Source organism: Nothobranchius furzeri, chromosome 16, assembly GCF_043380555.1.
Source record: "Nothobranchius furzeri strain GRZ-AD chromosome 16, NfurGRZ-RIMD1, whole genome shotgun sequence".
In the NCBI taxonomy this organism is placed as follows: Eukaryota; Metazoa; Chordata; class Actinopteri; order Cyprinodontiformes; family Nothobranchiidae; genus Nothobranchius; species Nothobranchius furzeri.
Genome location: NC_091756.1, coordinates 53,859,115 through 53,884,648, shown reverse-complemented (window position 1 = coordinate 53,884,648; position 25,534 = coordinate 53,859,115). Strand labels below are relative to the sequence as shown.

The following is a 25,534-nucleotide window of genomic DNA, read 5'->3' as shown; positions in this document are numbered from 1 at the left end:
GACATACAATCACCCGCACACTCGTCCATGCACACACACACACACACACACACACACACACACACACACACACACACACTCGTGAACACCAGAGTAAACAATAGGCTGAGTTCAGATGGGTCAGGTAATGAACGACACATCATCAGCGGAGCCATCTGCCCTGGCAGCAACAGATCCACGGCAGCAGCCAAGACACCGGCCCATGACGCCCAGTGGCATAGGGCAGAAACCCCCACCAGTGCCCGGGCACTACCCGGGGAGCGCCCCGGCCGCCGCCGCCCCTGACCACCGGCCCCAAGGCAGAGGGCTCCGCAGAGGAAACACTGGAGGATTTAAGATATATAACATATAAAATAATAAAAGCTAATAATGATAAAAAGTAACTGATAAAAAGTGATTATAAAGATAGTAAAAGAAAACATAATCATGTAAAAAACACTAAGATGTAGATAAAATGATAAAAATAATAAAAGAGATAAATATGTATTTATAGATAAATAGTGATCAGTTAAAAGCTAAGCTGAAAAGGTGGGTCTTGAGCCTATTCTTAAAAGCCTGGATGTTCCCTAATATAATAGCAATCCAAAGTGATTTTTATGTGTGATGTGATAATTGATCAACCATTGCTTAAAAATGAAATAAATCTTAGCCAGTTAACTGCTGTGATCATAAAACACGTAAACGGCACGAGGCAACGTTTTACGTGATGTTTACTTGTTGCTATGAGTAATAAGACAGAAAAAGCCACGCCAAAATAAGTTTAGGAAGCCCACTAAGAATCGTAATAAAAGCATTTAAAATAAATACCATACACAGTTGAGAAAACGTTGGTTTAAGTACCTGATATGAAGCGGTCGCTGCATAAGTGAAAACCTTTACTCTCAGGATCCCACAGTTTCATTTCAGCCCGGTCACTAGCGCGTTTTATTACAATGATCCAACGTTTGCGGCGCTCCGGATCTTGGGGAATCCTGTAGAAGGCTCATTCCTTATCTCGTCCGCGTCTGTTCTGCATCCTGGGGCACAACAGGAATCTACCATATTTCCCGTTTGATTGAGTTTTCTGACAATAACAAATGGTTCAGCTGCGGGCTTCTGCCTGCCAATATGGCGCCGTTTCGATTTGAACTGTTGCATGCCGGGAGAAGTGACGTCAACTCCCGGAGCTCTATATGCATGTTTTAGTTGGCCATGACTCAGGGCTCCTGGGAAATTTTAAGCTCCAACAAAATGTTATGTGCTTCATAGAGGCTCAATGTCACGAACAGAACTCAGAAGACCCATAATGACGCCAAACACAGTAAAAGTATATTAAAAAAAAAGTCTTTTATTTTTTGTGGAGTTACCAGAGGTGGGCGAGGCTGGAGACAGAGTCAAAGAGGAGGCGAGGGTCAAAACCAGATCGGACATGCAGAAACAGGGAACAGGCAGGAGACGTGGTAGAGGACAGGTGAAGGTCGTGGTGGCAGGCAGAGTACAAGGCAGGGGTCGGGAGAAAAACAAGGTCCGGAGGCTGAGACCAGGCAGGGTGAATGGCTGGAAGATTTACTGGCACGAAGCTTTCAATAATCTGGCAGAGACTGGATAGCTGGATGGTTCTTATATAGCAGGGGAAGCAGGTGTGTGAGATGAGCTGAGGAGTCAGGAGCAGGTGAAGTGGATGAAGCTGATGACAGGAGCAGGTGAGAAGAATGGAGTTGATTGTGGTTGCCAGGGGAAACAGGGCTTGTCAGGAGCTCGGTGAAGGGACCAGGTGAGCTGAATGAAGGTTAAATGAGGAGGCAGAGGAGGGTGAAGGATGGGAGTCATGACACTCAAAAATCAGTTTTTGATTACTGATTAACTGCATTCTAGGTCTCCTTTAAATGCTTTTACAATGCTTTGAAAATATTTAAGTATGTTTTTTTTAAACTTATCTCATCATTGTTTTGGTTTAAATTAGACTTTAGTTTAAATAATTTTCTTTTCTCAGATGCAGAAACCTACAGGTTAGGACATTCTTCCAGATACAGACGTGTGTGGACAGAAGGGGGCAGCAGCTCACTGGACCTGTGTCTGATCAGCCAGTTTAAAAATCAATACAGACTAAGTGGGTTTTAAACTATCAGTGCATGTGAACCAGTATTTTTGCTTCCTTCATTTTATTTTCATTTGCATGACAATTACAGTCTAACTGTGCAGGATCAGACGGCGTCATAACTCGTCCCGATCAGACTTTAAACAGCTGATGAGATGAACATATTCGCATAGCTAAGCTTTGAGGCAGGTACTTGGGTGTGATGCTTCTGTGCATATTTAAAATACTGTACATGAAAGATGGATGCATAAAAACACTTCGCATGAAAGAAAATTATTCTTGGCACAAACTATGCCCACCTATTGTGTGAGGACTCCCCCTCATCACTGATAATAGTGAAAACTGGTGATGTAACAAAACATCCTGAGTTAAAACAATTCCAGTCCTTGTGTCTGAGCGTCTAAACTCTGGCGCTGGAGAACTTGTCCCAGTGGGGGTGGGTCAACATCTGAGGCCCTTTTTAGGGTGTTTCTGGACAAAAGGCTTCAGAAGGTGGCTGTTACATAAAGTCTAATCAAACAAATAGTCCACATGGAGCTGGTAGCTGTAGCCTGCAGGTTTACAAACTGAGCAGATGTCTGAATCTTCTATCACATCTGAGGAGAATAGCTCTGGTGTTGAAGCAGCCGACTGGCTTTGAGACTTCAGGTTGGTCCAGATTCTTCTGTAAATTCCAGTGAGACCAAAAGTCTTCCAACTACAGAATGGTTAAGCTGTCTGCTTGGAGGTGGACAGTCCCTCTGCAAACCTCCTTTTTCTCCTCAGTTGGGGTAAAGCTGTTCAGCCCCCCTCCTCTGGAGAGAACCATTAGGGTTTCTGCTGACATGCCTCCAAACTCAAAGGCAAACGTCCCGTAGAACAGCATGATGATCATGCAGTAAATCCACTCAAAGATGGCAGAAGTGTGCTGCAGGGCAAAGCTCTCCTGGCAGAAGAAAACTCCACCTGGTGACCAGAAGTTAAAGAGAACAGCTGCAGCAGGAGGCAGATAGATCAGCACTTTTACAGTGATGCGCCTCACTGAGCTACCGCCGAATAACATTAAACACAAAAACATTACTTCAGAAAGAGAAATAATAAAGATAACGCAATTTTCCTTAGAGGAAAAATAAATGCAATTCCTATAATTAACAATAAAAAGAAAGAAAGATTACCTAAAAATGATTAGAACTGTAATAATGAACCGAGTAGAAGTGATGATGATGGTGCTCTGCAGAAAACCTGGCACCAAACATCTCATAAACAAAAGAAATGATTCTGGATGTCAGGAGATGACTCTCCAGCTAAATACACAAACATAAACATATTCTAATTTCCACATTTGTGACATCACAAATCGGGAGTTTTCCTAAAACTCAACAAGGACACAGCACGGACGGAAGGATTTATTTAACATTTGGAGTGTTTATAGGGGCAGTAGAGACCCACATGGCAGCATAAAAGATTGCAAAAGGTGAGTTTTGCATAATGTCCCCTGTAACAGTTAAATGCCTAACGTGTCTGAAAAGCAGAGCCAGTGGCTCATTAAATGGTTTTTCCTCTACCTTCAGCAGTTTGACTCTGAGATGACACAAACACCCCGTTACCCTTCCACCTTCAAGGATACTGAGCACCAGGGCAATCAGCGCCACCAGCGCCATCCCCACCCGAAAGTGGCCGAGCCGGTACTCCTCCTGGGTTTTAGCCAGCCTGTAGGTGAGAGCCGACTGAAGACAGACAAACATCATGCTGGACGGGAAGGCAACTCCTGCTCCAACGTAGTGGAGAACTTTGGCAAAATCCACCTGAACAAACAGAACCAAGACTGTGAGACAAGGCTGCGATGGGAAACGTAGCAACGGAAAATGTGTAATACAATCACTGCTGGAAGCTGCCATCAACAGGGGCTTTGATTTGATTTGAGCAACTTTATTAGAAACCAACGTATAAAATAGTATTGATGAAACATTCAAAACAAATAGCATAGTCTGAAAATTAGTAGGTAGAAGTAAAACGGATACACCTATCTCACTATTTCATGTTTAAGTCAAACAATATTTATATGTAATTATGAATATTTTAACTTAAATTAAATGTCTATCTGCATTTCTACCCACGTACTTGCATTTATAGTTCCTATACACATACAAATCCATCTCTGTCTGCATGCATACTGTTTATACATCGGTTTATATCCCTACGCTGTCAAAATCTACCAAAATATGTGCATAATTACCTTATTATAAAATAATTATTACATTACCACAATCCCCATAAAACATTAACACAAAATAATTAAACCTAACCTGCTAAAAAGAGTCATTTTACTTTTATTTCACCCTTATTAAAATAAACTGGCCTCATTGAGACTCATAGTAAAAAGACAGCTGGCACAACACAAACCTTAAATGTCATTGGACAGAAATCATAGAGGGACAGCTGGCGTCTGAAAACTATAACGATGATGATTCACAGCAAAAACCAGATCCTCTCTGTCCTCAGAGGGGACTCTGTCAGTTTGAACTCATGCAGTCTGTCATAGTTCAGCAAAGCAGCAGGTACCACCTGTCACATTGAGGGTGTGGATGGCGGCGGACCATGTGTGGAGGATGTGGAGGAGCTGACAGGAGGCAAAAATGCAGGCACGGATGAAATAAAAATGGTTTTAATGGCAGAGCGGGAACGACAGAACAAAACAACGCTGACAACAAACAATGATCCGACAAAGACTCAAACAAGACGGGAGGTATAAATACTCAGGGAAACAATCAGGAACACATGGGCGGATTAACACGGGGCAGGTAAGAACAATAAAGACTAATCAGGCAGGGGAGAGACACAGTCAGGGAGGCAGGGGCAGATTGTGACAGTGCCCCCCCCCCCCCCCCCCCTTAAGGGGCGGATACCAGATGCCCACAAAGCCACATAACACTGGAGACGGGAACACTTGAATTTGGACTCTGGGAACTGGAACACTCGGACTCGGGAACTGGAACACTTGGACTCGGGAACTGGAACACTCGGACTCAGGAACTGGAACACCCGGACTCGGGAACTGGAACACTCGGACTCGGGAACTGGAACACTCGGACTCGGGAACTGGAACACTCGGACTCGGGAACTGGAACACTCGGACTCGGGAACTGGAACACTCGGACTCGGGAACTGGAACACTCGGACTCGGGAACTGGAACACCCGGACTCGGGAACTGGAACACTCGGACTCGGGAACTGGAACACTCGGACTCGGGAACTGGAACACTCGGACTCGGGAACTGGAACACTCGGACTCGGGAGTTGGAACACTCGGACTCGGAACTGGAACACTCGGACTTGGAACTGGAACACTTGGACTTGGAACAGGAACTGGAACACGGACTCAGAACAGGAACTGGAACACTTGGAAACTGGAACATTCGGAAACTGGAACAGGAGACTGCAGCAGCAGGTGTGGGACCCTGAAGAGACTGCAGTGGCGGGACTCTGAAGAGGCTGCAGCATAGAGGACCTGCAGGCGTAGGCCCCGCAGGCGTGGACCAGGAAGTTGCTGAACTGCAGGAGCGACGCGAGGAAACCCAGCTCGGCGGCAGGTACTCGACAAGCGGTCTGAGCAGGTGCACATCACGATACACAGGGTCACAGGCAGAGGCTTGGGTGCAGGGAAGCAGAAGAAGGATCTGGGAAACCAGCCCTACCACCCCGAAGAATGATGGCGTGCGTAGGGGTTTTTACTCCACCAAAACCCCAGGATCCGCGGCTTCCGTTGGGAAAAAACAGGACGGGGCTGAAAGCAGGAGAGGAGAATGGGTTCGACCACCCCGGGAACAAATAGGATGCGCCAAAACCCCCTCAAGGGGTCCGACCACCCCGGAAACAGGGTGGTCGGACCCCTGATTCCGACTCGAAACGCCTCGAGTCGGAATCTCCCTCCGCTAAATGGAGAAAAAGCAAAAAAGTAATCCTCCAGGCAGATGTTTAGAGCTCACCACAGGTCCAGGTTGGTCGGATCATTCTTTCATGTTGCGGGTGTGGACGACGGCGGACCATGTGTGCTGGAGCAGATCAGGAGGCAAAAATGCAGGCACAGATGAAATAAAAATGGTTTTAATGGCAGAGCGGGAATGACAGAACAAAACAACGCTGACAACAAACAATAATCCGACAAAGACTCAAACAAGACGGGAGGTATAAATACTCAGGGAAACAATCAGGAACACATGGGTGGATTAACACAGGGCAGGTGAGAACAATAAAGACTAATCAGGCAGGGGAGAGACACAATCAGGGAGACAGGGGCAGATTGTGACACCACCCTGGACATGCAGCTGAAGTAGAGAGTAGAGCTTTTCTTTAGTTGTGTAAGCAAGCAGCCCACTAATGATCCAGGGTCTCATTTAGCAAACATTACATAGAATCCTTACTAAAATCGTACTTAAGCTCAGCAAAAAAATGTGCTTACGCCAAGCAGGTTTGTGATCTATCAAACATGGAGTACGCACAGCTGCACGCAATCTCCGCTTCATAAATCAGAGACTAACATGAATGTTTCTCAACTGCTTTTTAGTCACATACCGCCCTCGCCACGCCCACTTACTGCCATAAATAGTCAATGCAAAGTGCCTTGTGGATCTCATGCATAGACATAAGCCGGCTGTTGCAGCGCTCCGCCAATGACATGGCGACCGTAGATCAAGGAGGATCAAGGAAGCACAATTTCACAGAAGCAGAAATTCAGGTACTTGTGGGTGAGGTGGAGAAATGAAAGGAAGTGCTTTTGCAAAACAAATAAGAGAAAATCCACCGAGTGGTACAGCATTGCTGAAGCCGTCAATGCTGTGAATTATTCAGAGATCTGTGGGGGATTTAAAAAATAATTGTCCAATCGGGATTCAATCCCCAGACTCCCAGGTGAAAGTCACGCACGCTAACCAGCCAGCCAAACAGAGATCTCCCTTGTCCAAGTAGCCAGGGTGCATGATCAATCGGGTCACAGTGACAGGACACACACACACTGTCACAGACGCATGACATTCTGTCTCAATCTGTCCCCCTGCTGATATTCTGCATTCCGTATTCTTCAGGCTGTGTGTGTGTGTTTGTGAGTGTGTGTGTGTGTGTGTGTGTGTGTGTGTGTGTGTGTGTGTGTGTGTGTGTGTGCGCGCGCATGGGTGTGTGTTTGAGTGTGTACGCATGTGTGTGCATGTGGGGGGTCTTGTTCTGTGTCAAAACGAAGCAGTACAAGTGATAATGCTGCAAGATTTCATCATTTTATCCTTCTCAGCAGCAGCACTGCAGGTGCTCTCCATGTCCAAAATGTGCGTAAGCAAGGCCCTTAGTCAATTTAAAGTTGCGCAAACTTTGGGATTATGAAAGAAAACTTAGTGGAAAAATGTGTGCAACTTCAAGTTGACTAAGGGCCTGGCTTACGCACATGTTGGACATGGAGAGCACCTGCAGTGCTGCTGCTGAGAAGGACACAATTATCAAATCCTGCAGCATTATCACTTGTGCTGCTTCGTTTTCACACAGAACAAGACCCCCCCACACGCGCGCACACACACACACACACACACACACACACACACACACACACACAGCCTGAAGAATACGGAATGCAGAATATCAGCAGGGGGACAGATTGAGACAGAATGTCATGCGTCTGTGACAGTGTGTGTCCTGTCACTGTGACCCGATTGATGATGCACCCTGGCTAGTTGGACAAGGGAGATCTCTGTTTGGCTGACTGGTTAGCGTGCGTGACTGTCACCTGGGAGTCTGGGGATTGAATCCCGATTGGACAATTATTTTTTAATATCCACCACAGGTCTCTCTGAATAATTCACAGCATTGACGGCTTCAGCAACGCTGCGCCACTCCGTGGATTTTCATTATTTGTTTTGCAAAAGCACTTCCTTTCATTTCTCCACCTCACCCACAAGTACCTGAATTTCTGCTTCTGTGAAATTGCGCTTCCTTGATCTGCCTTGATCTACGGTCGCCATGTCATTGGCGGAGCGCTGCAACAGCCGGCTTATGTATATGCATGAGATCCACAAGGCACTTTGCATTGACTATTTATGGCAGTAAGTGGGCGTGGTGAGGGCGGGATGTGACTAAAATGCAGCTGAGAAACATTCTCGTTAGTCTCCGATTTATGAAGCGGAGATTGCGTGCAGCTGTGTGTACTCCATGTTTGATAGTTCACAAACCTACTTGGTGTATGTACTTTTTTTTTTGCTGAGCTTAAGTACGGTTTTAGTAAGGATTCTATGTAATGTTGGATAAATGAGACCCCTGATGGTTTACTCCTGTACATGAGATAGTGGCCAAGGTCTTTCATGCACTCTGCTCATGTAGATTAGCCTGTATCAGAGACTTTATGTCACTGCTCGAGCAGACGCAGCAGATCATGACCTTTAGGCCAAAAACAGGACATTCATGACACTACACTCCTAACCTGCATCTTAAAGCAGAATAAAAAGATCAGGAGGTCCATCTGTGGTTTTAGGGTGAAGACTCCTTCCAGAACTTCTTCCTTTTTGGTTTAAAAGTCATACTTAAACATTTGACTTTTTTTTGGACACGTTATCAAACAAAGACGCTCAAATACAGAAAGCCGCGTGAAATTAATTCTAATCTTGACACAAAAAGAGGCAGAATGAGTTACTAAGTTAAAGTAAAGTAGAGCACCAAGCCTAAAATGTTATATCAGATGATGCAGAAGCTTATGCATGTGCATTGTCGTAAACTGATTCTGATCCTTAAAGGCTCTGAACAACAACTTTTAAAAAATGTGATTATTTGAGGAAAAAGGGTGGTGCTCAGTTTGTTTCTTTTCAAAATAAAAGTGATGACATGCAGCCAAATGTTGACTTTAAAATCTTGTAATCGCAGTATGAGACAGAGCAAACAGAACATTAATGGAGGTTTACTTTGGAAGGTCTAAAAAGATTTTCAGAATAAAGGAGGTAAGACTCAGCAGCTAGAAAACACAGAAGGATTGGAGGAGTGGGACCCAAAATACAGATACCCAGAACGACATGAGGCAAGGGTAGATGTAAACGAAAACATTCCTTTATTATGAAGATGAAAAAACTAAATAAAATCCAACGAGGCAAACATCCAATAAACCTGGAGACCTAGAGACCTAAAAGGGGGAGGACAAAACAACGCTGACACGAAACAATGGACCAACACCACACTGAGATGCAGACAGGGTTATATACACAAGGGCTGGGTGATTAGGGAATTGTGCACAGGTGAGACCAATAAAACAGAGGAGGAGCACAACAGAGCAGGGGAGGAAACCAGACCTAAAAATGGGGAAGGGAGCAAAATAAACTAGAGGGAGAAAACTGACTAGATAAAACACAACAGAAGACTAATGATAAAAAGTGCCTAAGGGGAAAACCTAGAGAGCCTGGAGGGAGTTGGGGACACACAGGGACACTGAAACCTGGAAGGAACACCTAAGGGGAAAAAACCTGGAGTGGGCTGGGGACACAAGGAGGCACATGAGGAGGGATGCAGACAAGGAGATACATGAGGAACACAAGGAGACACATACGGGAAACCTAGAGAGGGATGGAGAACACAAGGGTACACATGAGGGAGACGCAGGACGCAGACCATGACAAGAAGCTTCAGGAGAGGTTTTACTTTTTGCTTGAAATGTATGGTACAGAACATTGCTTTCCTAATAAAATACAGAAATTTGAATTATATTAACCTTCTCCATCAACATGAAGACAAGATGCAATAACTGATGTGCGCTCATAAAGGTCTTCAAAGCTGTCAGTAATAGTTTATTGGTGTATTCCGGGCCTTAAATCAAGTGAAGGAGAAACAAAAATAAATCAATATGACATCCTTATGACAAATGCTACTAGAGAAATAAAGTCAACACCATTAAACTAAAGAAAACTTAGCAGAATCATTAGATATAATGAATGAAAGCAGTCTGTCCTTCTACCACGAATGGCTCTATACCTGAAACATGTCAGACTATCTGTTTGTTAAAGAGAACCATCAGAAGCATGATCACCTGGAAGTTTCCCACCATGATGAGACCTGCCGCGCAGATCCAGCCGACCGAAAGGCTCGCTGTGTTCATGAGGCAGTTCTGGTGCTTCTCGATGATGTGAGCGTAACGCAGCAGGCTGATCAGCATCACTGAAACAGGCAAACATAAAGAAGACGTGAGACAGGACCAGAACACGAGGTCGGTTCTACAGTTGAGACCGGGTACCGATCCAAGTTACCACCTCACAATTCATCTGCTACCTCTGTTGGGTATTTTTATAATTGTACCTTTTTGAGGCCTAAAAGATGCCCAATTTGTGTTATTAACACTTCATGAATCTCTGTGTTTGCCAACTGTGGCTGTTCATGAAAGGTTGAGCAGAGAAGCTCGTTTGCAGTCAAGGATGTTGATTCCAACCAAACCTCTGTACCTCTGTAACCTGAGAAGGCCCCGCCTTCTCCATCCTTTGCTAAATAAAACCCCTGGCTAACTGAAAATACAGGGGAGTAATGTGGGGACAGCCTCAGAGGAGGTCCCTCTGCGTTAACTCTCCATTATTTTGGGGACTCAGGGTAAAATGTCTTCCTTGTTGTCGCGTGTGTTTATTTCAGGTTCCATGGTTATGGAGATTAAATATTACCCCACATTTAATTACCTAACATTTTGGTGGAGGATGCAGGCATGCAGAGCTGGTGAGCTGAAGGCTTTCCCCAGGAGCAGAGGGGGCCAGGTTAGCTCCATGGAGGGGGTTTCTGCGCCCAGCTCTCGCATGACGATTCATGGACATTACGAATAGTCTACTCTCTCTCTCTGTGTCGTCCTTTAAGATAATATGGGATAAAATTAATTACCTATCAACTTCTCCTGGCCAACAAGCTACCTTTGAATTCTGTCTGAGACCCATCTGATTACTGATCATGTTTCAAAAGGAGAACAGCAGGGATCTGATCTGGTGTCACCATGATTCTGCTTACAGCAGAGAAATGAAGAGGAGGGTTGTGACTGGTGAGAGGCAGCAGCACCAGTATAGACTCAACACAGAAAGAGTCAAACCCATCACTTTCTAGTTTTGAGACCACAACAGCAAGCTGCACTTCCTGTAGAAATACCAACATTTTTGCCACAATATCAATGATTTGTGAAATGAATGAAAGTGTAGAAGTTTATAGCATAGAGTCCTGTCATGTTTTAGAAACTGGAGTTAGCTCATCGGTCCGGTCAGATGTGTTTTTCTAACTGAGGTTGTTCAAGGACCAAAAAAATAAAATAAAAAATCTAAAGAAACAGAATTTAAAAATAAATATATATAATCAAGTGTTCATATTTACATTGACTCACACACACAAAACAAACTGTAGCAAAATGATCTGTTTATAAAAAGAGAAGGTGAAAAGAAACACAATAATAAATTAAAGGTATAGCGGAGGATGTTTCTGAATTTCAGGAAAGAATCGCCCTCTCCTCGTTTTGGAAAAAAAATGTGCATGAGAAAGAATGCCCAGTTATCCTCGTTACAAGTAGCTGTCGGCCTTGCTGCCAACTTCTTCTTCTTCTAGCAGTAATCTGACATGAATTTCTCCAAATAGCATGCATGTTTCATTATGACTAATATCAGTTCTGTGTTCTGTTGGTTTTCCTTCCTGCCCTCCAGCCCACCTGCTCTGTAATCTCAGTGTGGTGCTTTGTCCTCTCCTGGTTGCAACACATTCTCACAAACAAATGCTTGGTCAGCCACCCTCCGCGTCAGACCCTGGGTCGTTATCAGAAGAACAGGGTGGATCAAAAGCAGCAGAAAAATTGCTAGCTGTGCTCTCATTAAGAAAACGAGAACTAACCATACGGCGAGCAAGAGGTGGGGACGTAGAAACTGACAAGTTAAAGAAAATGCAATGGTGATCTGAAATATAAACGTACTCAGGACAAACACTGTCAGCATTTAGACTCAGGGTAAAAACAAGGTCTAGAGTGTGCCCCCTGGTGTGTGTGGAGCCAGAAACATACTGGGTAAAGCTGAAGGAGTCCATAAGGCTCGAGAAATTCATGGCAAAGAGATCGGAGGGATCATCAACGTGGATGTTAAAGTCACCAACAATCACCAGTCTGAACAGCTTCACAGTGGAGGATAGAAAGTCACTAAACTCCTGAAGGAAAGAACTGTTTGGACCAGGTGGACGATAGACCACAGCACAGTAGAATGGGTCCTTACACCCGACTTTAATCAGCTGCAGTTCAAAGGAAGCAAAGTGACCAGAGGTTGTAGAGCTACATGAAAGATGGTCTCTGAAAACAACAGCTAGGCCTCCACCATGACCAGAACCCTGGGGCTGGTTAAGAAAAGAATAACCACTCGGGCAGGGTTCAGTCAGACCAGAATAATCAGATGTTTGCTGCCAAACTTCAGTCAGAAACAGAAAATCCAGGTTTTTAGAGAGAATTAGATAATTGAGCAGGAAGGACTTATTGTTAACAGAGCGGGTGTTTAATAGAGCCATGCTGAGTGAGGTGAAGGAATCAGAAACTACAGAAACAGCTGAAGTTAGTGGACGTAAATTAGCAGGGTTAGATCCACGGTGTTTATAAAAAACACTTATGGAGGGAACAGGAGGAGAAACCACTGAGGAATGAGGATAAACCAACCTTAAAAATCTTGGACGGAGAAACCGCGCTGCAACGCGGCCTGGCGAGAATGCGGAAGTGGCGCTCAAGTCGCCAAACAAAGGACAAGAAGCTAGAAGATCACGCCGATGTTTACTAGATAAACCACACTTTAAGAGAAGTCTTATTCTCATCTGGATTCCTGCTCGTTTACCTCTTTTCCTCTGACGTTTTCCCGGGACCGGATAAACATCGCTGGAGGCGCCCTGGTTGGAATTGTCGTTTGGCTCCGGGCCAGTGCGCCACTCAGATAAACAAACACGGAGGTACGTCCTCGGTGCATCTTGAGCGATCGTGAACTAACGGAAGGACAAAAGAGTCTGCCGATCATAGGAGATGGTAGCAGGGACACTACTGCACATGATCGCATACAGGAGCAAGGTGGAAAAGAGGAGGTTAGTGGAGAAAATTTTGAAAAAGTGGCCGGTGACTGCGGCTAAGCCAAGCACAGGCGCCATCTTGTTACTGAACACATCAACAATTTTAGAGCGACCGACGCATCACTAAAGTGTTAGCTAGCAAGATGGTTAAGGTTCAGATAAGGATGAGGGGAAGGTTAAATAGCAAGACGATAAGGTTAGGGTGAGGTACAATGAGCCTGTTTGGTGCCCTGGCTGCGGACATCCCATCGCGCCAGTTTTACGCTGCATTGGGATCTGCAGTCAGACAAGGGAAAAATCCCTTTTCGCACGTAAGTGGCGAAAAAGGGCACTTTTGGCATCAGGGGGTCTGACGCGGAGGGTGGCTGACCAAGCGTTTGTTTTTGACGAGCTGGGAGGGAGAATGTATTGCAGTTGGGGTTCTTGGATTATCTGCCTTGTCGTTGCTTTAGCTGAAGGAGTTTCTTCCTGCAGAGTGAAGTGGTGATGCTACAGATCTCTGTCTGAGCAGATTCCACAAAGCTGTTTATCAAACAGCTCCATCAAAGCTTCACAGCTTCTCGTTGCTCACATCTGGTGCTCAAAACGCCACAAAGAGCCGAGGCCGTCTGTTTAGATGTTCCCGTTGCTGGTCCAGCAGCGAAGGCAGCAGTCACCCTCCAGGTTCTGGGTCATCTGAGGGTCAAGAGGTTCTGCGCTGCAAGAGACAATCTGTCTGATCTGCAGGGCGGCAGTGATACGTCTAATCTTCACTCAAACTCTTTCTGTTAAAAAAACATCATAACCACACATTCTGTGTTGTTTAGAGGAGAATCAACCCGTCGGATCTCTGAGTGAATAAGAACCATCCCTGGTTTATGACTTTCAGTAAAAATGACCTGTCTGTCTTTTACAGATTCTATTATATGACAGAAAATGAAGCAAACAGTAAAAATTAATACAATTCCCATCATTCTTCATAGGAATTCAGACTCTACAAACTACCCTATAAGTTACAGACAAAAACCTGATCTCTGACAGGTAAACAGGTGTGCTAGTCACTAAATGTTCTCAGAAAAAATGCAGAACGAACAAAGGTCACATCAGTGACTAAAGAGAGATTATTTAAGTCAAAGTTTAACTTTTAATCTACCCGTTTAAAATAGTTCCAGCTCTGGTTAGCTGTAAACTGGACTCCAGCAGGAGAACTTCTCCCTGATGCCCTTTGGCCCGGTTCACACAACAATTTTAAACCTAACAGAATATTTTCAATACACAAGCGATCCCACGTGTGGCAATAAAAATATCACTGATGTTAGTGTGGCCCCACAACAAAGACAACACATCAAACCAATTTCACTCAACTACATTTACCAATCAGACAAGAAATCTCAAACACCCCTCCAGATTAAACATGGCTTCAGAGCATGGTGGACAAGGAGAAGGATTTGAATGTACCTCGCTTTGTGCAGTGCACATCTGTAACTTTGCTCTCTGATTGGGTACATGTCACATTCAACAGGCTGCATGTTAGTTTTTCCTCTAAAGCCGGGCGTACACTGTGCGACTTTTTCACTCGTAGCACTCAGCTTCAGCTCAAACTGTACGACTTCCTCGCAGAGCAGATCTCACGAGTCATGTGCTCACACTGTACGTCTGGTAGCAACACGTCGGACCTAAAAATATGCTAAAAATAGCAGTTTTTACACAACACATTAGACTTTTTTGTCTTGTTTTGCCTGTTGTCCTTCGGGAGTGCTGCAGGGGGACACACAGCGATTTATGGGGGTTGGATGAGGAAAACGAAATAAAGAAAGTAAATCTGTGTTTTGTGATCAGTTTAATTTGACATGAACACGACAAACACGCTTTCTTCACAATCCTTGTGAGTAAAAAAACTTGTGGAAATTAAAACGAACAACGTGTGTTATTAGGGAAATAGCGGGGAGCGGCGTTGATGCAGGATTGTGCATGCGCCGTGAGCGGTTCTGATACATTTTGGGTCGCAGCGCCGCTTCAACAGTGCGATACCCTCACGAGGGACGAGCAAAATATTAAACACGCCAGAAGTCTGTGCGACCTCATGACTGCTGATCGGTAGCTGGTCACGTGGTGTTAATCGCCTCTCGTAACCCCCTGTACACTACACGACCGCTCGGCGCAAAACTCGCCCCGATGTCGTGGATTCTCGCACGACTGGAAAATCGGCTCAAAAAAGTGAAAAAGTCGCTCAGTGTACGCCCGGCTTAGATCTACTCAACATGGCCAACATGTTGGGCATCCCTTATTGATGATGGGACTGGCCTGCACATCCCTCCTAGCTGACCATGAGCGCTCTAAACACACCACATGTGGCAGGAAAATCTCATGAGATTAACTTTAGAGCCATTGTGGTGATCTGGCGTGTCATTACGATTGTTGGAAGGGTAGAATCGGGTCAAACATTGACATAAATGTCCTGCTGTTTGAACCCTGTGAGAGCCCTCTGCTGCAGGTCAGATACTGACTGCTCCACTAAACCACAATTCACTCCTCTGCAGTAAAGCTGTCACCTTGAGTCCTCCCATCACAAACAAAGGCGTGACACACAGAGCTCAGCATATTAAGGGTTAAAGGGCACTTCTACTAACTTTGGCTCCAAGATTTTGTAGCTGTTTCCAGATCTGAAAGCCTTTGTTTGAAAATTTGAGTGGATCAAAGGTCAGAATAAGAATTCTGACAAACATTAGGACAGAAACAGCACCAGCACAACGAGACCCAGCAGAACCCAGGGACTGGCCCACTGGAGGCTTGTTTGGGTTCACGTGAGGCATAAAGAACCTGGCAGCAGGTTCTGGGGAGCAGAGAGTGGTCTGAAGCTGCTGCAGCTGAGAAAACAAGCACTGAGTTCTGCTGGGTGAAAACTGTTCACACATCTCAATCTCTGGTATGGAGACTCACCCAGGAAGGATCCTGTGCTGCAAATGAGGCTGAAGAAGCAGCTTTCAGGTGGGAGAGTTCCACATTTACTACAAAGAAAACCCAGAGGGGACAGGGGGTTATTATGGAGCAGCCTCCAGGTTCTGCAGATTCAAGCCATAAAACCATAAAAAAACAGAGTTTTACAAAGCAGCACTGTTATTAGTGTTCATTTAAATCTCTTCCTTGGTTTCGAACTGTGAAAAATAACTCAGCTCTTTATCTCCGAACCAAATGCAACATAAGAATGAAGGAACCAGATGTTAGCATCAGCCCGCTCCAACATTTAGGACAAACTGAACAAAAAGCTCCTGTTCATGAGAGAAAATACATGTTTAGATACTTTTATGGATCCAGGAAGATGTTTGAGTGGTGCAGATCACCTCTCACGTCTCCTCAATGGAGGTCAAATGTCATCTGACACCATGGTAACTACAACCTCTGCTTCAAATGACAAATGCCCTGCACTTGTACAGCGTCTTTCTGAATCAGGAGACTCCAAAGCCCTTTACATTACAGTCATCCATTCACTCACTGATGGTGATGAGCTTCATTATAGCCACAGCCGCCCTGGGGCACGCTGAACAGAGGTGAGGCTGCCAAACGCCGGGAGGGTGGAGCATCTTGCCCAAGGACACAATGACTGGTATAGCTGGAGCCTGTGTTCGAACCAGCAACCCACCGATTACAGGGCAAACTCCTTACACCAATCCACCCAAATACTTATTTTAATTCCTTCAGGTCAAACTGATCAGCAAGTTAAAGAGAATTAACTCATTCTGGTTCGCAGTCAACTATACCAGGAGTCACTCCTCAAAATGCAGATTTATTTATTTATTTAACCATCTGAGGTCACAGACAACTCAGTGGACTTTAGGGACAGGACATCTCTGATATGACCTCAGTTGTCAGGAATCTTGGCTTGACCTTTGACCCAGCTCTTACCCTGGATTCTCATGTCAGTTCTCTTGTTCGCTCTTCCTTCTTCCATCTCAGGAACATTGCTAAGCTGAGTCCCATTCTGTCCCGCTCTGAACTTGAGACAGTTCTCCACACCTTCATCTCCTCACGCTTAGACTACTGTAACTCTCTTTTCACGTGTCTGAGCAGAACCTCCCTGAACCGTCTACAGGTGGTTCAGAACACCTGTGCTCGGCTTCTGACCAAGTCCTCCAAACACACCCACATCACCCCGCTTCTCGTCCAGCTTCACTGGCTGCCAGTCAACTTCAGGGTTCATTTCAATGTCCTGGTTCTGGTCTATAGGGCCTTACATGGACAAGCACCATCTTACATTGGTGATCTTCTTAGTCCCTACACCCCCAGCAGGTCCCTGAGGTCCAGTGATCAAAGCCTACTGGTTGTGCAGCACCAGGCTAAAGACCAAAGGTGACAGATCATTTGCTGCTGTGGCCCCCAGACTCTGGAACTCTCTCCCCCTGAGCCTGAGATCAGTGGACTCAGTGGTCTCCTTTAAGAAGCAGCTGAAGACTCACTTGTTCAAGCTGGCTTTTGTGTGACCTTCTTCACCACTCTCTATTCTGCTCTCCCCACCTATTCCACCTTCCTCAGGATCCACTGATTCTCCTCTTTCCTGTTCACTCTCTCTCTTTCTTAACATTTTTTCTTTTAAATCGCAATTGCTTATTTTTGCTCATTTCAAATATATTTTTAAACATTTTCTAAATGCTTTTTTATATTTTTACATGTTTTTTTTGTTTTGTTTTTGTTTTTGTGAAGCGCCTCATGATTTTTATCTTGAGAGGCGCTATAGAAATGATATTTTCTTCTTCTTCTTCTTCTTCTTCTTCAGTAATATGACCAACCACCCTGACCTGATGAGAGGAATTTGGTCCAGAGTGCAGCACAGCTCAGGTCCTCCCTGTAGAGAAAGCTGATCCTCACAGGACGCGTTGTACAACCTACAAACACACACGCACGCACGCACGCACGCACGCACGCACACACACACACACACACACACACACACACACACACACACACACACACACACACAATATGGAATTTTTTGGAACCAGTTTAGATGTATTTAATTGACTGACTCAAGCGGATGATCATAAATCAGACTGCATTCTGTAGGAGTCACTCTTAAAGGTTTTTTCTTATTTAAAAGACACCCATCCCACCCTGTTTTTGCCTACACAGTACACACATCTTCTCACTGGAGGTGTGCTGTGAAAAACAAACTCCAGCTGTGACCATTCCACATTTCTGAGCTTGTTTTAGCTCAAACATGATCAGAAAAGAATAAAACATTTGCCTGGTTTTTACTGCAGACACAGACATAAACACTTGTTTTGGTCTGATGAGGTCGTTTTATAAAATAAGGAGACTGAACAGTAGACTGACTGATGTAGAGGAGTGTTTTACCAGTTGTGCACTGGGCAGACATGCTGGTTGTGAAGGGCCATTGCATATCTGGAAAGTTGAGAGAAAAGCTGTTTAGTCAATAGTAATAACAATAATAATAAAAAATCTTGTACATTTCAATGATTATGACTTGTGATTAATACTGAAATCAGCAAAAGTATTTCCTACACAATAATATACAAGTGTTTTACCTTCAGCCAAACAGAGACTTTTGTCAGCATCTAACATGAGCCACACTGTCATAAATATGTGACTCATATAGAAGATTGTTTCTTCTTTTTCTTCAACAATTTCAAAAGAGATGTAATGCATCTTTCCAACAAATTATCATTTAATTGTAGTCATAAATGTACACAATAATAAAATATTAATAATTCAGTCATTATTCTTGAAAATACATTTTTTCAGAAAGACCACTTGAACCATCCACCTTCTCAAAAATTTCAAGCAGCAATGGATTGTGGGTAACACCCTTCACAGAGGTTCCTGCTAATGCAGGCTTTGGTCAAGTATGGATCAAGGCTGCAAAGAAAGGGGCGGGCCGACATCAACACTTGAGAAGCGGGACACCCTACGCACTCACACAGGAATGCGCAACTGAGGGGAGCAAGGGCGATGGTAGCAGGTGAGTTAAATGCCTGCCCCATAACTGGAGGGTTGCAGGTTCAAATCCCATCTGCCACAGTTATAGTGTCCTTGGGCAAGACACTTAACCCGTCTTACCTACTGGTGGAGGTCAGAGTCCGGTGGCGCCTGTGTTTAACAACTTCACCTCTGTCAGTGCGCCCTTGGGCAACTGTGGCTTCCTTGTAGCTCATCCCCACCATGGTGTGAATGTGTGTGTGAATGGATAAATTACTAATTTTGTTGTAAAGTGCCTTGGGGGATTGTAGAACCCTAGAAGGTGCTATGCAAATACTGGTAATTTACCATTTTACCACAAGGGTGGATGTGCGAGTTGGGATTAGGCTTTAGTTCACTGGGTCTTGACTCTTTCTGACACCAAAATGTGACCAATCAGATAGCTTCTGTGCCTTCTGGGGCGGGGCATTAGTGACACAAGAAGAAAGGCAGAGGACAAAATAACTACAATTATTAAAATATATAATAATTGATAGAAAAGTGGAGATGTTAGATTAAAATGTTCAACATGATTACTTTATATTTACCGGTATATACGTTTTTACCTTACATGAATAGAACTTGTCACCGCTTTTTCCTGATGTGGTTAAAATGGATTCAGACTGAAACTCTCCAATTTGCACTCAGATTTAAAAACAAACAAAAAGCCAGATTAGATAAAAGGCAGCTAAACTAATTTGTGAAAGTTTTTAGTCAGATGAATGCACGACAGCGAGATTTTATTGATCACTGATGAGACGAGAATTGATTTGTTTTAGCTGAAAGATGACACGTCACCTGGAACATACTGGGGTTTAAACATCACTAAAAATGTTTAATCTGGTTTCTGGTTTAGAATAAAATAAAACTGTTACAGATCTTAAACAGCCATGGAGCAGCAGGAGGTCATCACCATTATGGCACGCAACCCTTGGCGGTTTTACCATTAGGCATAGGTCGGCGGCCGCCTGGGGCCCCTTGTTAGAATACGATGCTTTTGCCACAATGTCATGGGCTCTATTTTGTTCAGCGTAAGGTTGCACGCGATATGAGTTCCGCGTTATTCAATAAAGGCGGGGCCTCCCCTTTTGCTGAGCTGAGTGGGCATTGGGGCAGTGTGGCTTCTAGAGAGCGCCAAGCATGACTGCTGTGGTTTTGTATAGCTAGCGGATAACACAAGATCAGCATGACCGATACCCAGACCAGAGATGGTGGTTTGACTCCCGTGATAGGTGGGCAACCCGAAGCTGCAATGTCAACACCCCTGATGTTGGTTGGGGGGCCCCCTAGCCCTGACTGCTGGCACCTGTCTGTTAATGTCACAATGGACTATTCCTTTAAGACGCCGATGCAAAAAAAGGAAGTGATTGGCAGTCTTTCCGCTCCAGTCCAGTTGGTGGCAGTAATGCACCAAATTGTTGATTGTCAAGTGCCATAAGACCTCGAAGAAGAAGAAGAAGAAGAAGAAGAAGAAGAAGAAGAAGAAGAAGAAGAAGAAGAAGAAGAAGAAGAAGAAGAAAGGCGGGAGCATTTGTAACAAACTAGAAGCGGTAGTCAAAACATTAAGCATGTAATGGAGTTATCCTAGTGGCTCCAATAAGAGAAAGAGCAGCTTGCTTTAAAACAGCTTTTATCTTCACTTACAATGGTGACATTGTTTTTCTATGTAAACATCAAAAGGAAGCAGAAAAGGAAAGACAATGGAAAATGTTTAAAGGGAGGAAAACATGGACCAAAATGGAAAATATAAGAACATAAAGAAAGGCAAAAGCACAGGAGCGCTGACAGGAAGAAGAAAGCAGAGCAAATATTGAAAGCGCTCAAAGGGAGAGAAAGACAGGAAAAAAGAGGAGGATGGGAAAACAACTCATGTCAGAAGAGGGTGGAGTTTCGAAAAATCCAGTTAAAGATAAGATTGTCGAAAATTTAGTGTACGGGGGGCCCATGTTTGTGTTCGTCTTGGGCCCCCAAATTGCTAAATCCGCCACTGCACGCAACGGGAAGTGTCGGCTCGCTAATGTTTCTGTCCCGATTGTTAAACCGGTCCAGTTGTGACTCAGACTTCACAATAAAATGAGCTCTAACTTCATGTTGATTTAATTTGAAAGGGTGTGAATGGCAGCTGTTTCTTTAGGTTTTCAGCAAAGGATTTTTTGTCAGTCTGTTCAGTTAATCACTGGAAGCATTTGAACTATAGAACCATCCGGACTCCTGATTGTTGCTAAGGAAAAAAGTTACCTTTTTAAAGATTTTGAGCCATAGTGATAAGAAATGGTCCCCAAAACACCCACATTTATACATCACGTGCTCAGCTAAACATTCTGTTTGGACAATTTTCCTTCTCCCAGGAAAAACATCCATAAAAATTAGGAAAGAAAGTTGTCAGGATAACCAACAACCTCATGAAATACATACGACCCAAACAGAAAACATGTTATTTAGGGTTGAGAAGATTTTATATTTTTGTTTTGAGATTTTGGAATGGGTCGTCTAACTGCAGAACAAAATGGAGGTTCCACTGGAATCTGAATGAAAAAAATAAGAGGAAGGTGTTACAGAATAGAACGTGTTCTCACGCTGACTTTGGTGATTTTAACCCACCCTGTAATGAAACCACTAACTTGTTTGATTTCCCTAATATTTTATAAAACAAGATAAAAACAAATGTTTACATAAAACAAGTTTTAAATGATTTGCTGCAGCTGTTTGACATTTCCTACCAGAGACCAAAGTGTTTAGTAGGTTTTACAGAACTCACACGACCCATATTCCTGTGATGGTGAAGACGGGCAGGCTGACAGGAAGGAGCATCCACAGAGACATGATGACCAGCTGATCTTCTACAAAACACCAGCAGAAACTGAGTCAGAGATCTTGTTCACAAGCTAAATTACAGCAGCTAACATCTGTCTTGAAGAAAATAGCTCAGACTTTTGGAAAAGGATCCCTGTGGAAACAATATGAATATTTAATATGGTACCTACTGCAATTTGCTCTTAGAACCACCTCAGTTCTGAGAAACAGAGACTAAGGCCTAGTCCACACGTAGCCGGGTTTTTTTTAAAACGAATATCCGCCCCTCCAAAAACTTGCATCCACACCACCTCGTTTAAAAAAAAAAATCTGTCCACACGTACCCGGATAAATACGTTGCCAGACCTGTAGGCGGCAGTACTTCCCCCGTTCTTAACCTCGTCCTTCGTCTGTGGTCTTCCGCAAGGAGCAGTAATTCCGCTTACAAAAACAAACAAGCAAAAAGCGCTTGGACAATTGATAAAGCGAGCGCAGCTCTGAGGGCATCCATGCTGTCGGCTAGTGTAAACACAGGTCGCACACGTGATGTCAGCATTTTTTTGTCGCGGAAAGTGACGTTGCGGACCTTAAAACTCTGGTTTTGTCTGTCCACACGCAGACACCCAAAACGGAGAAAACGCAGATCTTCACTTTGGCCGGAGTTTTTAAAAAGATCCATTTTCGTGTGAAAAAACTCCGTTTTCGTGTGGATGACAGGCCAAAACGTAGAAAAATATCTACGTTTTGGCAGATCCCCGGCTACGTGTGGACAGGGTGTAAATCTGCCTAGATTGAAAAGCTAAAAGCTAGTTTGAGCAAATTTGATTCCAGTATACTCATTATTTCAATAAATCTGCAGCGGTCTCTAGTAAAAATGAATATCATGTGAGTAGTTCTCTGGCAAAAAGCTCTAGCGCTCATGTTTCAGGAAGTAGAAGTTAGCTGGATGGAGGGAGGGCAGAAAATTGCAGAATTTGAAGTTTCACTCATTATTATTTCATGGTATTTGGACATTTTTCTTCTGACTGGCCAACAGAAACACGACCCTGCGACTGACTGACTGTTTGCTTTGCAATTTTGATGTTTAATCTCCACAAATAACACAAGCCTGAAGGAGTTCTGCTGTGTGGTGGAGTTGCTAATGCTAACGGTTAGCTTATACTAGCCGAGACGTTCTCTGGCTGCAATAATCAACCTTTCCTGGTGACGAGCTAAGTTGGGTAAAGCTTGGTTTATGCTTGACGCATTCACTTTCCGCTTGGTGATGCGGCTCGCGGATGGAACGCGCTTCACAACTCGCAGCGTTTCTGTGGTGAGCCAATATTCTCCCACACTGAACGGGGCAGCATGGAGCTCTACGGCATGCATCCAACACTACACCATAGTAGAAGTAAAAATGACTGTTTACAACATGGCATTCCAGCATTTAACAGCGTCCTCGTCTTTTCCGACAGTGCGAGCTATTTCTCTCCAAGAATTATTAACAACATATTGATCACGGTGATCTTTGAGAGCTGAATCATACAAATGTCTGTATTTACGAACCTCTGCCATACTAGTTCTTGCCGGTCCGCCATGTTTTTCCGCGTCCGTCCGTCCGTGTGGTTAGAAAATTTCCTAGGTGCGCGTTGCGGCAATTTTGGGCCGTGCGGAGGTGCGGTGGAGGGGTGTGGTTGTTAAAATGATGCAAAATGACGCAAAATGACGCAACTTTTCCGCGTGGAGCCATGCGGACCTTGCGGATGCGTCAAGCATAAACAAACCTTCAGTCCACGAATGCCAATTTACAGTGTGGCATTTCTTTTTGGCTTTTCCTGACCTGCGCCTTTCCCTGTCTATTACCTATCAGTGGATAATGTAGGATGCTGGGGTGTAAGAATGTTTTCAAAGTTACCTATCATATTTCAAATATAACAAGTAAAAAACTGTTTCTCAGTGAAGAAGGATGCTTTGCTAACCTTTAGCACCGCCCTAGCCAGTACAACCAGATCAAATCTTTGTTTCTCCTAACTGAGGTCTTTCATTAGGAGTTCTGTTTGATCAAGAAAAACAAAACATTGATTTTTAAAATATCTGAGCAACTTAATGGATCAAGTGGATGACTGATTATTCAGCGAATGCATTGATCCACCTAGGAGACAAGATGGATCCGAATTCCTGTGGCTGGGTCCAGAAGTCACGGACTGATCTCAGGGTTTTGTGTGTTTGTTTCTGCAGTCGGAAGCAGCAAAGAGAACATGAAATGTATTTTTACAGACATGAGGTTGTACTTCAGTAGTTTTAAAGAATACAGACAATGGTTAAAGACACGGAAAGAACACAAACCATATCTGATTTGTAAACAATCCTTGAAAGCTCTGAATCAAACCAACATCTGTCAGCTCAGCTGACGATTATTAAAACGGTTTCAGCTGCAGGGCGATTCTCATGAGCCCTGCTTCCTCCTCTGTTCTGATAACCGCTCTGAGTTTTCCTTCAGTCCCATGAAAACCTGATTCCTCACAACCTTCAGACTCCTTTACTCTGCAGGGTACTGAGGCGTGCTAAATAAGTGAGATTGAACAACAAAATGGACACAAAAGCAGCCAATGAGCAAAGACAGACTTCAGAAAAGGAGAAGAAAAATGAAAAAGAAAGATTTCAAAGAAGTCGGGGAAGACGTTAGCACCTTTAATTTGTTTCTGTTGTAAAATGAATGAATTGATAAATATCTATCAGAGAGGTACTAAAAGCATTTGGTCATAAATGTTGGCAAAAGGAGATCTGAGGCACTCAGGAGATACATTTTTTTATCTTCTGAGTGCCTCAGATCTCCTTTTGCCAACATTTATGTGGATCCCTTGGCTGAAGAGCACCAGATAAAATTTCTTACATCCCTGCAGCACTTCCAGCATTTTTTCTATTAGTATTTGATCATGTTTTGTATGAGTAAAACATGCTGAGTGACTAATTCAGATGCTTATTAAATCTCATCTGAGCCCATTAAAGAGTGTTTTTCCAGTCTGAACTCAGTATGGAGAGGGTTTTTTTCTTTCTAAGCAGCAGCAGTTTTATGATTTTCAGGTTTTTCCCAACTTACCTTGTTTGTTTGCTCAGAGCTTTCGTCTCATTTCAGCTTCTCCTCACAGGCAACGTTTCTGCTGCCGGTCTCATGGTCCAGGAGCCGTTTCTCAGCTGATCGGGGTCAGGACGGACGGAGCGGCTGTGTTTCATCACTTCTTCTCTCTGAATCCATCTGATGAGCCGAGGAGGAGAACTGCTGGACTCCTTTTTAACTCCTCCCAGATCAGATTCTTCTTCTCGGGAGGAGGAGGATTTATTGGTTTATAAAAAACAGTCAAATATCTCATCTTTCTGAGTCTTTTTAAAATGAGCTTAAAGGTGAAGTCTGATGGACTCTAGAAGTTCCCTCAGGTACAAGTTCATCTGGAAAAAAGTGAATAAAATTAATATATTTTGTCACTTGTCAGAAAACTAAGCTCACATATGACATAGATTCATCCCAGTCGGTGAAATATTCCACTTTTATTTCTTGTAACTATGGCTACAGATAAGAAATCCCTAAATTAGTTGTCTCAGCACATTAAAATATTAAATAAGATCAATTAAAAAAACATGTTAAACATAAAATCAGGCTTCTGAAATCATGAACTGAGTTCCTGGTTGGGTCTGCTTTAG

At 43.9% G+C, this 25,534-nt stretch overlaps 2 protein-coding genes across 4 annotated transcripts; both read right to left on the bottom strand.

Moving 5' to 3' along the window:
* LOC107387286 (transmembrane protein 150A) lies at positions 1-25,132 on the bottom strand. 3 transcript variants are annotated; one of them, XM_015962171.3, is made up of 8 exons: positions 24,936-25,132; positions 21,822-21,903; positions 18,443-18,490; positions 17,887-17,973; positions 16,034-16,101; positions 10,101-10,228; positions 3,684-3,861; positions 1-3,022 (listed from the first exon to the last, which is right to left on the bottom strand). In XM_015962171.3, exons 2-8 carry the CDS (start codon positions 21,884-21,886, stop codon positions 2,775-2,777), a joined length of 822 nt encoding a protein of 273 aa, XP_015817657.1. In that variant the 5' UTR covers positions 21,887-21,903; positions 24,936-25,132; the 3' UTR covers positions 1-2,774. The 3 variants fall into 3 exon arrangements, 2 of the variants coding, with proteins under 2 accessions (XP_015817657.1, XP_054605461.1); XR_008565590.2 differs by lacking the exon at positions 1-3,022 and adding an exon at positions 9,786-9,880 and having other exon boundaries at positions 3,773-3,861; XM_054749486.1 differs by lacking the exons at positions 1-3,022; positions 3,684-3,861 and adding an exon at positions 9,703-9,880.
* On the bottom strand, positions 3,861-6,511 carry LOC139063562 (uncharacterized). Its single transcript, XM_070545822.1, has 2 exons — positions 6,043-6,511; positions 3,861-5,840 (listed from the first exon to the last, which is right to left on the bottom strand). The coding sequence occupies exon 2, from the start codon at positions 5,555-5,557 to the stop codon at positions 4,874-4,876; it is 684 nt and encodes a 227-aa protein (XP_070401923.1). The 5' UTR covers positions 5,558-5,840; positions 6,043-6,511; the 3' UTR covers positions 3,861-4,873.
* Positions 25,133-25,534: the final 402 nt, after the last annotated feature.